This window comes from Penaeus chinensis, chromosome 10, assembly GCF_019202785.1.
Source record: "Penaeus chinensis breed Huanghai No. 1 chromosome 10, ASM1920278v2, whole genome shotgun sequence".
NCBI lineage: Eukaryota > Metazoa > Arthropoda > Malacostraca > Decapoda > Penaeidae > Penaeus > Penaeus chinensis.
In genome coordinates, this window is record NC_061828.1 from 31,079,541 (window position 1) to 31,092,040 (window position 12,500).

At 35.0% G+C, this 12,500-nt stretch overlaps 1 protein-coding gene across 1 annotated transcript in view; it reads right to left on the reverse strand.

Moving 5' to 3' along the window:
- LOC125029472 (BTB/POZ domain-containing protein 6-B-like) overlaps window positions 1-12,500 on the reverse strand; it is a 14,765-nt gene that overhangs the window by 2,224 nt on the left and 41 nt on the right. The window contains exons 1-9 of the mRNA XM_047619361.1: window positions 12,461-12,500; window positions 8,664-8,787; window positions 8,018-8,341; window positions 7,470-7,614; window positions 7,012-7,228; window positions 3,974-4,153; window positions 3,542-3,738; window positions 3,086-3,254; window positions 1-2,391 (exon numbers count right to left, since the gene is read on the reverse strand). The exon at window positions 1-2,391 is cut by the window's left edge and continues 2,224 nt beyond it; the exon at window positions 12,461-12,500 is cut by the window's right edge and continues 41 nt beyond it. Coding sequence (XP_047475317.1) covers window positions 2,098-2,391; window positions 3,086-3,254; window positions 3,542-3,738; window positions 3,974-4,153; window positions 7,012-7,228; window positions 7,470-7,614; window positions 8,018-8,341; window positions 8,664-8,787; window positions 12,461-12,463 — 1,653 coding nt within the window. The 5' untranslated portion in view covers window positions 12,464-12,500 and the 3' untranslated portion in view covers window positions 1-2,097. The remainder of the gene's footprint in view (window positions 2,392-3,085; window positions 3,255-3,541; window positions 3,739-3,973; window positions 4,154-7,011; window positions 7,229-7,469; window positions 7,615-8,017; window positions 8,342-8,663; window positions 8,788-12,460) is intronic.

A 12,500-nucleotide genomic window follows, 5' to 3' on the forward strand; every position in this document is an offset into this window, starting at 1 on the left:
CTACACACTACAGTGTCGTAGTGCACAGGTTGAGACCACTGGACTTTTAATGTAATACTATGATTGACATGCATGTACTCCTAGATTCATATTTATGTTATCTGTTTCCTACCACATTCTTAAGTTTGTAGCAGTAGCAAATGACATAGAATATATGGCCCTTCTACCTTCCCTCCAGTGAGTCAGAGTTCTAAACTGCAGGATTCAATTCTCTAAGTACTAAATCCTACAGCATTCTAAACTATCTGCACCATACACTTTTACTCTTTTGCCTTAACTCTTATGGCACATATTACTGACTTACGATGGATCCTATTATTTAGCATACAACATCACTTTCGTAATGGTCTTATACTGTACGTTTTAGATAAGGAAAAAAAGCTTGTATCTTGATTCTGATTTCTCTGCGTCTTATATCTAATTAATAATCATGAATTGACTACTGTACAATTACCAGTTTTCTGCACGATTCTGCATACAATACTTCTGCTGCATAAAGCTAAATTAAACCTGGAGTTCTTTAACTTGAACCATGCATTCGATGCAAAAGATATGCGTGACATATCACAAAATCCTCTGTGTTCAACATATCTACATAAAAAATACAGAAATGTACTTAAGGTTGTAAAGTTTATATTTACAGCAATAATGTTTTATTTATATATATATTTTATACATAAGAAAAGTTGATACCAAGTCTTAAAGACTTAACTAAATAAATATCAATAATACAGCATAGAAAATGCTCATACAGAAGTGTCACTGTTTATACATACAATCTCAGTGACACAATTTCCATGCTTCGGCAATTAAAAACTTCATCCTACAATATATTAATAATTCCAGAGATTACATTGAAGATAATATCAATTAACTGGCATGCTGCATATGGATAACAAATCGGAGGGCTATAGGTAAATAGTGCTTTCTTCCTTAGTTTGAGTGGAGCATTGAACAAATTACGACTTGTAGCAATATTTGAGGAAAGAAGGACCATGCTTTAAGCAAGTACTTCTTCACAATGAGATTCTCTATGTGGCTTTTCTCTTATATTTTAAAACATTTCCCACACTTAATTTGCATTTGAAAATAACAAAGTATGTCTTGTATATTAAAAAACAAAAAAATATAAAATAAAAATAAAATAAAAAAAATATATATACAGCTACAATGGATTTCATTTGAAACTAGCAGTATTTCTTGGTATCATTGGACACACATACTCGGCACACATTATATATCCTCCTCTTTTTATATCAAATTATATAAACAAATATACAATTTACATAAAATCAACCACCTGACTGAAATTCTACCCATTTCTTTTTACAGAAATCCTGAAAGAAAAATATATAAAAACGATATTACAAAATGTCATTTTAGATATATAATTTTCTACCATCAAAACTAACATTTGACTGATAAGTTAAAATAAAAATGAAGGTAGAGATAACTGAAGATATAAATCCAAGGCTTTGAGTTATAAAGAGATTCAGTTTAGTATAGCTTACAGTATGCACACCTTTATTACAAGTTAATGCTTACCCACTTAAAAGTCAAGTCTCAGATAATCCCTTAGCATAAACACATACGTTAAATATCTTATTCGAAACATTCAATTAAATAATATGCATTACCATTATTTCGAACAGAATATTTAGAGGAAAAGCATTGTGAACGGTAAGAAGAGACATATCATAACTGATTTTTATGGATAAGATGCATTTTTATGTTACTTTGATCTCAAGAAGAAAAAATGGTAGGACAATGGACTTGTTGCAAGTTTACATCACTATCTGTTTACCTCTACTTTGCTATGTTATTGCTGAGTACTGCTCTATTTTGACTTCTACCAGATTTTTTGACGATCAGTGCACAACTTACTTATGATATCAAAAACCCCAAATTTTATTACCCAAACCAAAAGAATCCATCATGATCGGTTTGCATAATTGTATAAGGTTTATATACACTGTATTAAAAGAGGAAGAATAAAACCACCATATACAGGTGTCCTTAAGGATCTATGATACATTTAATGGTATAACCATTGAATAAGCTAGAATTGCCACCGCTCGTTTGAGAGGACGACACTGATTACTTCTCTGACGCATCCGATGTCGGCCCATAGAAGATTAGCTCAGGAATCTGGCCGCCCTGGACGCCAGTGCCGTTCGTGCTCTCCGATGAACAGTGGAACATGAACGTGACGGCCCCCACGGTGACCTCGCTCATGCCCTCCTGGCCAAAGTAGGACAGCTCAGCGCCATCTAGTATAGCTGAAGCTGTATAGTACACATCCCTCTCCACTTGCACAGGGTGGGCGAAGTAAACATGGAAGGTGTTGGAGGATCCATCAGAGAAGAATTTTGTGGTGCTCTCGGCAAGAATCTGGAGAGAGAGAATGACCTACAAGATACTAGTAAATGAAACGTAGAAGAATAACCAGATACCTGTAGATAAAGGGGATGTAGTGGGTAGTTTCTAAGTGTTGTTGTTTTGAGAATTTGATGTTATATTTTCAGCAATTTCAATTGATTTATTCTATTACTGACTATTCTTTCAGGATTGTTTATACCCTATACCTCAGAGAGATATGGAACCTGACAGGGATGAAGACAACCTTTATGTATGTAACTACAAATACATAAACATGAAATATTTCTTTGTATATACTTAAGCCAGTTATCAAATACTTCCTCACTCTACAAATTCAAACTTGCACATCTTACATGTGACAACGTAGTACCTTATGTATGTATGTATGTATGTATGTATGTATGTATGTATGTATGTGTGTATTTATATATATATATAGATATGTATACATGTATATATGTACACACACACACACACACACACACACACACACACACACACACACACACACACACACACACACACACACACACACACACACACACACACACGCACGCACACGCACGCACACGCACGCGCACGCACGCACGCGCACGCACGCACGCACGCACACGCACGCACGCACGCACACGCACACGCACACGCACACACACAGATAAATATAAAAAAGCATAACAAGAGTTCCAATACCCTTGTGGTACATTACCTCTCCATATTTCTTTAGCTCAATCCTGACACTGTAATCAGCTGCACCACTCGAGGACCCATACAGACCATAACCAACAATAAATATTCGTTTATCGACCATGAAGTTAATTGAATCAACTCTCCCTCTGTAGCGCCACTGATTACTTCTGTAGGCTGATGACTGGAATCTGTTGAATTGTACACACATGATGTTTAGATGTCATACCCTATTTATAAATACTAAACATTGTCTCATAAAATACTATAATTTTATCATTCCTCTTATCAAAACAATCTAAGATATGGCATGAACATGAACAATTTAACTGAAAAATAGAACAATGCTAAGTCTTTACCATCTACAAAAAGGATGAAAATACTAAGTCTTTACCATCTACAAAAAGGATGAAAATACTAAGTCTTTACCATCTATAAAAAGGCTGAAAATACTAAGGAATGCAAAACAGGATCTTACCTATGGCATATCTGTTTCTTTAGTCCCTGCCTCGGCTTAACTGGGTAGGCAACAGCAGGCTTGTTGCGAGCTGTGAAGTGCAAAAAGAGGTCTGTGGTCTCCTGCAAGGAGAGAATACCCGACTGTGCCGCCCCGTTTGCGAATTCTCCGAGCTCCATGCATGGGATGCGGATTAGATTCAAGGCTGAGTTCAGCACCTGCCCGTAGGTGGGGTTAAATTAAGATCTCTTACCTATAAGACATATGGTTTCCAGATGATAGTCAAAATTATGATTAAGGAAGTGGTAAGAGACTGTATCTCACAGAACACAAAGCCTTTCGCTCCCCATACTTACTACAAGATGGAACATTTAAAAAGCACAAATTAAACAAATTACATCTTAACCCCTGAAACAATAGCGCAAGGCAGGAAACAACGTCACAGCCTCCTACCTTTCGTTTATTGTCGGGAGAGGGATCGATCTCCTGGCGAGTGCACTCTGCCTCGGCCCATGATAAAGCTGCCTCAAACAAAATGATCTCGCGGCAATTCAGCGTTTCTCTTGAAAGGACACTTGTTAGGGTAGGAAAGTCAATATCTACAAAACCATCTGACTGTAGTGCCATCTCAGCCTGGAATGGAGAATCTAAATAAGGACCCAGGAAGTTACCATTTCTAAGAAAAAACAAAAAGAGAAAATAAAAAGGAGAGAAAAGATGAATAAGAGAGCAATAATAGACAAAAATTTGAACCAACTATAATTCTAACCCCTTCCTGACGGGTCACACCGTGAGGTGTCAAAACAAACCGCTCGGTCTGTGGCGTGCGGCTGTATGCTGCCGCGGTGTGCCGAAGCGCTACGAGCCAGTGATTCAGCTTGATGTACCCAACTCCCGTGCTCAAAGTCAGCGCGTTGCCATTGATCTCATGAGCGTTTTTTTTAATTTATTTATTTATTTATTTTTAGTTTTTTTTAGTTTTTTAGTTTTTTTGTTTTCTTTACCCGTCATCAAGGGGTTAATGAAGAAAATTGACCGGAAAGCCTCACGTGCTTTCCAAGATATGCATCACCAATCTTACTCAAATTCACAACACAGCAGATAACATAATAACAATGATGAGGCAACATGGACCTATCCATACTAACAGAAATATATTACAAAATCAATGGAAATATCATTTCATCATTCCTCTTTCTATCCATCTATTCCTTTATACTACTGTTCTTTTGTTCTATAAATTTTCTTTGCACATAGGTGGCTTCACAACTGGTTAGTTATTAAGAACTGATCCCACTCTTAACCCCTTGCCGACGGGTACAACGGGTAGACACGTGCTATGCCTATTGTCAGTACTTCTTTGATTGTTTTTACACATAGATGGCTATACTTGTACTAAGTCACCAATGAGCCAGTTAGGAGTACTGCTCGTCTCGCCCGCACACCCTTTTCTTTGATTTACGAAATATTTTACGTTATCTTATTTTGCTGTTATTAATATTAAAAAACATTATGATAATTATAATGTTTATAATAAAAATAACACCATCGATATTCATAGCACTAGTAAAAAATAAGTTTTTCCCGCCAATTCAAATCATGTATGGTCACAAGGTCTACTAAGTGACTCCTTTGTGGCTAAGCGCTAGCAGAGCCATCTATGGGCAGACATTTCACACAAAAATATAGAAAATAGGCACAACATTTCCCCATTTTTTTTTAAATTTTCTCCGGCGGCATTGGGTTAATTCTATTCCTTACTATTCCAAGAATTTTCTGTTTTTACAATCATCTTCATTATCATTTTCTATCATCACTATTATCATCACGTTAATACCAGTGGTAATGAGAATAACTTCTTTCTGAAAATTCAAGGAATCGCATAACTAAATAACTTCAGAGAGGCTGAGTAACTGACTCCTTAGTGATCAAGCATTTTTGAAGTCAACTACAGAGGTCATCTACAAATGGACCACAAAAATACAACAAATAATGAATGACGAACAGCAATACACAATATCCCATAGGGTGTAACATGGAATAGGACCATAATATCCAGTCGGCTCAAGCACATAGTCTATATCTATATTCTTAAAATACTTCTAAAAAGGGCAATGCCTACAATTTTATCTAAGAAGTCTATTAAATGCAAACATTGAAGGGTGCAAAAAGGGTGTAATTAATGCTTCTACCTTAGGGTTCAACTTCCTAAAAAATAAAGCTGCGTTCCATGAACTGTATTCATGTTGACAAATGTAGAAAAGGTATGAATGAGAATGAATATCTTAACACAATACAAGAGATGTATTTGACTGGTTTTGATTATATCTTGTATTTCTGACCAAGATATAATCGAAACCAGTTAAATACATCTCTTGTATTGTGAAGATATTCATTCTCATTCATACCTTTTCTACCGCATTCCCTATTTGCCAATGATTGCTGATGACGATATGTATGCCATGTCCACTGTAATCTTAATTTATTAATTTTGATTACACATAGATCCCTGAACTAGTCTAATAAAATAACAACTTTCATAAAATTGATATCCACTGATTCTACAATTTTACCGTTTCTAGAGCATAGGAGAAAAAAATCCATATCAGGTGATTTTAAACGTAATCAATATGCAAATATATAATAATCTACACAAAAGTTTGGCAAAATAAAAGCAAATAGAACATTCGTAAACCAAAGAAAATATGCAAATAACCCACTGGATCCGGATGCTTCCCTGCCATCACACGGCCCAAAATACGGGCATTAGGCTCACTTGATCAGCCACTCTGATGTGTGCGTGGCTTGTAGGCTGAGTGCACACGGACACTCTTATGCGGTGACAAAGACTCTATGCCTCCCGTCTGCAATGTTGTTTTCTCTTTTTTTTGCATAAGCATATTTAGCTTTTTGCCATTTTCCAACGTACCATAATTGTCATTTGATTTGCTTTATCTAGACAGAAATAAACTGTTTTCCTTACACAGACTTCAATTTATCTCTTTAGGTAGTCCATAACTTAGTGCATGAATAATAACAGTAAGTAACTTTTTGTTGTGTGATTCTTTTTTCTGTGATATTCAATTTTCTGAAATACATATCCTTTTCTCTTAGCTTAAGTCCTCAGTTACATTGATAGCTAAAAATAATAAAAATATTAGATACTATTAATCAATCATGAAATAAGAGCAAATATTGATGGATTAAACAAATTCAGATACCGCTAGTAATATGGCCTCTTAATTATCCTTTGGAGGAGGAGAAAAAAAAAAAAAAAAAAAAAAAAAAAAAAAGTTTCTCCTAGTCAATCCATGGATATAAACTTGCAAACAAAGGGAGGAACAGAAAGAGGAAAAAGTGCAAACAAATCACTAGTAAAATCTGGCTTTACAAAAATGAAGCTTGAGACTGCACAAAGAAAGATACATACATATGTGTATATCTTCTGCTTTAAAAATGTCACTCAAACAGAAGTAAATCACTTGGCATACCTGTGCATCAATGACCTCCCAACATCGTGTCATTAATTCAGGTTCCTCAAATAAGCGAGACTGAGAGAGCAGGAGACAAGCATTACGAGCTGTTAAAGAGACTTCGAGAAATTTTACACACTGTTGGGCCAAGTGAGGAACTAGGTATTTCTTAGCTGCATAAAGAGTGGCTAGCACAGTGTCCGGCTCAAGACGTATCTCATCGCAGTAAAGATACCTGCAATGTAAGCATAGAAGAACGTACATGTAACTTTAATTCTGTTTAATGCAATGAAGTATTTAGTCATAATATACTTTCACTCCTCACTACTCTAGAACTATGGATGCCCCTTCAACTTCTTGCATAGTCCATAAAACTTTTAACTACACGACCATATCACAATAATTAGATATCAAATGAAATAACAAATCTATGCTATAAATCCACAAAGCATAATATATCCTCAAAGTATCCTCACCTGAGCAGAGTTAGAAACGCAGAAGGTTCTACATCTGGGACCTGAATTTCGTCTTCTGACTTCAGGCCTCCATAAAACATGGCATAGAATACGCTGCTACCAACTGCTAATACGTATTTGTGTGCTGGTATTCTCTGAGTACTTCCTATTGGCAAAACAATGAAATTAACAAATTCTTACTTGCAATACAAGTTACTCATATTAGAATATAGACATATATCAATCAATAGCTCATAAGTAGAAAGAATATAGTAACATTCTTTTCATATATATATATATATATATATATATATATATATATATATATATATATATATAATCAAATACCATTAAAAGAGACACTCCCTCAAATGAATCCCTCTTATCCCTTACTAATATATGAAACATTAAGACAATTTATGAAGCAACTTCATCTCTAGTAACATAAATTACCTTTTAACCTAATTCTAAAAAGTCGAATTACATCTAAACCTCTAGGGAAATATGAGGATTTCAAGCAACGCAAATGCCCAACTGGCAGTACAACCGCGATGACTCACTTCCCGTACCTGGCTGCCCAACAACAAAGTGTACATCAGCCATGAGTTCATTGTTAAGCATGGCAGCATTTCTTTCCCGCAGGCTAGTAGCATGAAAGTTAGGGTCTGACGAGGTGGAAACTGCTGATGCGCCGAGGGGGGTGGGGGAGAGGGGAGGCGGGGAAGTGACGCCGCTATGTCTCCGTTGGGGTGAGGTGGGAACACTGGAGGGCTGCAGGATCCCTCGGCCACTGCCCCCCTGTGGGTTACTGCCTTCACACTGGTCCTCAATGCTACGTAAGGGAGGCATCAATGGGCCCAGAAAGAGTGCGCTCTCATTATCCAAGAGGCTCCCTGCAACATGAATTCAATACAAATTATTGCAACTCTCTCTCTCTCTCTCTCTCTCTCTCTCTCTCTCTCTCTCTCTCTCTCTCTCATGCACAATTTCTTCATTAAACGTAAAAAAAAAAAAAAAAAAAAAAAAAAATAGTAATATATGAAAAAAGGACACAGTGCAAAAGTGTCTCAGACTGCCAATCACATGATATGCAAGCATCTCAGACTCAAAACATCATAACATCCTTCAATATCATCATCACTAATTTTGCTGTCTTATATCCACCTAGCGAAAATATCAAGCAAATGTTAGGAACAGTTAGGGGCATACACCTACCTGAAGTGGAGAGCAATGAATGTAGAGCGAAGGGGTCCTCATACTGTGTTCTCTTGCACACTTGTTTACTTGAAGGTGAAGTCTGGCTCCCGTTGTCCATAATTACACCATTTATGTCAACGTCCTAGTATGAAAATTGAAATTCTTGGTATCTCTTGCTGGAACTTGGCACAATATACACATTCAACTAAAAATTAAGTTCACAAAATTATATACTCTAATAACGAGACTAATGAACTGCATGCTTCTCTTCCCAAAGATAATTTTTTTTCTTTTTCTAACAGAAACCTTGAATAATAGCTTCACCATCACTCCAACTAAATTCTTACATTAATAAGTACCTATTAACATGCAAAATAAGATTCAAACACACTCACAAATCAATGTGAATTCCTTTCACCCATTTGTCTAAGATTTATGCACTGTCCACTGTAGTTTCAATGAATTTTGTTGCATAGAGATGTCTCCACAAGTACTCATCCACCACGGAGTCAAGTCGCAGGCCAAAGTGACTGCACCTTTCTAATAATGCTGATACTGTTCTCATTATTATTGACCTAATGAGCATTAAAAATAAAAAAAATAAAATAATAAAAGAGATCCTTTCAAAAAAATCAAGGAAAAGGGTTATCTGAGTTGATAGGTAGAACTGACAATGGACTCGCAGGTGCCAAAGACTGATGAAGCCATCTCTGTGTAAATGCAAATAATACATTGCGATTAAGGTGGGCAGAGCACGTATTTTTTTTGTCTGGTTGATTCTTTCAGGTATATGAAGTAGAATAGAATCAGTATTGTGTATACATATATGTTTTCAATTCTCTTTTGTAAAAAAATAGTGCTAAAATATCCCAACATAAGAAAAAAAGTATGTATAAGTGTATGTGTATGTATTTGTGTGTATATGTGTATGTAAATGTGTTTGTGTATATATAAGTATATGTAAAACACACACACACACACACACACACACACACACACACACATATTCTAAGATTTTGCACTTACTGCTTAAAATATACACAAGGTAAATGCACAAAATAAGGATATTTATCCTTTCAATTACTCACAAAAATAATCAGGCTACAAACACTATCACTTATGGTACATGTGACTAAAGTTATAGTGCAGATAATTTGTATTAAGGGGGCACCACATAGACCATTTTTCACATAGAAAAATCATAAACAAGACTCCTTTTACCATCATAAAGTACCACAACCTCAAACCATAATACTATTAATACAAAAGTATTGTACCCTCAACTTTGTTATCTGCACAGGCCTATGCTAGGCTGTCAGAGAGACTAAATGTAGTTAATGTGTACTGAGCATATAAATGGCCACCACCAACAGATGTAAAGCTTCAAATATTTTGCAATTTCTTTAAACTGTGTTTCAACTTGAGCATGAGGTGCAGATACATGCAGGTATGTACAGGTAGCACCACTCCATCTCACTGAAAATCCTAAATGGCAACTGCCGAGCTAAGACCTGCCTCTCTGCCTTCATTCATTACAAATATTAAAAGGGTCTTTCAATTTTGTTTTGTTTGTTTTGTTTTGTTTTTCAATCATTTTTGTACCATTGCCATTACTGAACTATTTTCAAAGATAATATACAGAAGAAACACATAAAAAAATTTATAGATTGACCATAATTAATTCTATGATTTCCTTGATAGCATTATAATTATCAGAAGTCAAAGAATACTTTCCTGCCTTTCTTTTTTCTGGCATTGCTTTTCCCAATAATAGTTCTTTTAAGTATTGTTTATTATATGTGCAGTATTTCATGGCAGCACTGACTGTTTAGTAATGCTATCTATTTAAGTCATGTGGTACCCTCTTTATAAATGTATGGTTAACAGACAAATATTTCATGCAAAATAACCCACTACCTTCTAAGCTGAATTTTCAATCATCTTGAAATCATGCATAAAAAAAAGTATTCTATATAAATTGGCTATACCTTCACTGAATAATTCAACATATATTTAGAGGATTACTTTAACTTTATTTCATCTATTAAGGTAATTTCTTGTCAACAAAATTGCCAATGATAACATTTATTCTAATATAAAAAATCATTATGCATCAACAAAGAAACCCAGTAATATTTGTTCTAGACATATATATAGTACTTTTAATGAACAGGGTAATATCAAAACTTTAGACACAATCATAAAATGGAATTGATAGACTGATAACAATTATCTTCTCTGACAAAGCTGTCACAAAATCAACAACAAAAAAGCTAAAAGGTAAATGAACCCAGTGTTATGTGCAGTCAAGCAATTACCACCACCTATATGTCTTCAGGCAAGATATTTAATGGTCAATATCATGGTGATGAAAGACTGGTCATATATTACTTGTTTTTGTCTGTTTCTTATCATTTGTGGTAAATTTTTACAATTATGACTTTTAGGCCTTCCAAAACAATGTCTATATCATTATGCTTATTCTTATGTGATGTGAAAGTACCTAATGATTATTTTTCATTGCAAATAGAGTCCACAATCTTATGATAGTCTCAATAGCAGGGGAGGGAATGAAGTATATCACCGAAAGTTTACGAGCTGCACCCCCATCTTTTGAAGAACTACAAGCATCTGTCCAATCCTTGGGCAATCACACAATTCATACAAACTTTGCTCTGCTTCCATCTAATGTCAGAATTGCTTGTTTCCAATTACTTTATTTAGTATAGGAGGTACTTAATGGATGCAGATATCAAACTGTGATTGCTACTAATGTCTATTTCATCTGCATAGCCACTGTATTGATTTATACATGATCCAGAATGTATGCAACACTGAAAACAAAACATTTTTACTGGTGTCTGTCAAAAATCTCAATTGGGAAATCAAACATGCACAGTAAGTTATTCTATAGAACTGTGTAAATATCCGTTAAAACACTTTAAAGGGGTAGAATAATAATAGAGAATGCATTTAACACACACATCAGGAAAATCAGTCAATGATAAATACAAAATAATAATTTTTACAAGTGTGTAGTAATACATGAACTACCTGACAGATCACAGTAATGATTTAAGTGGACTAAATAACATTTCTCCTCACAATGTAAGCATGGTGAGGGACCTTAATATAAGATTGGTCAACTATTCTTTCTCTTCTGTTGCATAAGTTCTTTATTTTTTATTTGAGCAGGAAATGCCAGAGATGAAAATTGTCATAGTGTTCATCAAGGTATCCCAAAGATTTGCGAAATGTTACCTTTTTATTTAAAGAATTTACCATATAAATATAGAATTTACTAAGTTCTCAATTTAAAGTACTGATCTAGACTTCGGTGTACTATACATGTATGTCCCATGCCAAAGCTGAAATTAAAACATTCAATACTTCAGCTAAACAAGGAATAATGAAAGACTTCACTACAATAATTCCTATTAATAAGAGTTTCTAATTAACACACAGCTGTAAATAAAGTTCAATAAACTCATATTCAGAAAAAAAAAATTCCCGATATTAATTAGTCCATTTCATTAACTGCTGGTCGTGTTTTACCTTACAAAAACTCCCCAAAATGCTCTGTGCTACCTCTTTGCCCTAGCCTGAGGTGAAAAGAACACGTACAACGAAGCAGAAACGCACAATAAAGCTAAATAAATGGAAATAAGGCCGGACACAACAATTGACGTTTTGTTTATAGATCCGACTCAGAGACATCCATATAAAAAGCGGTGAAATTCACGGGATTAACACACCATATATATTCTTTCGTACAACATCAAAACCACTGAAAACTCTATAACACGTTTTTTTACCATTTCGGCAAGCTTTGACCTTCTAGAACACAAAATATTT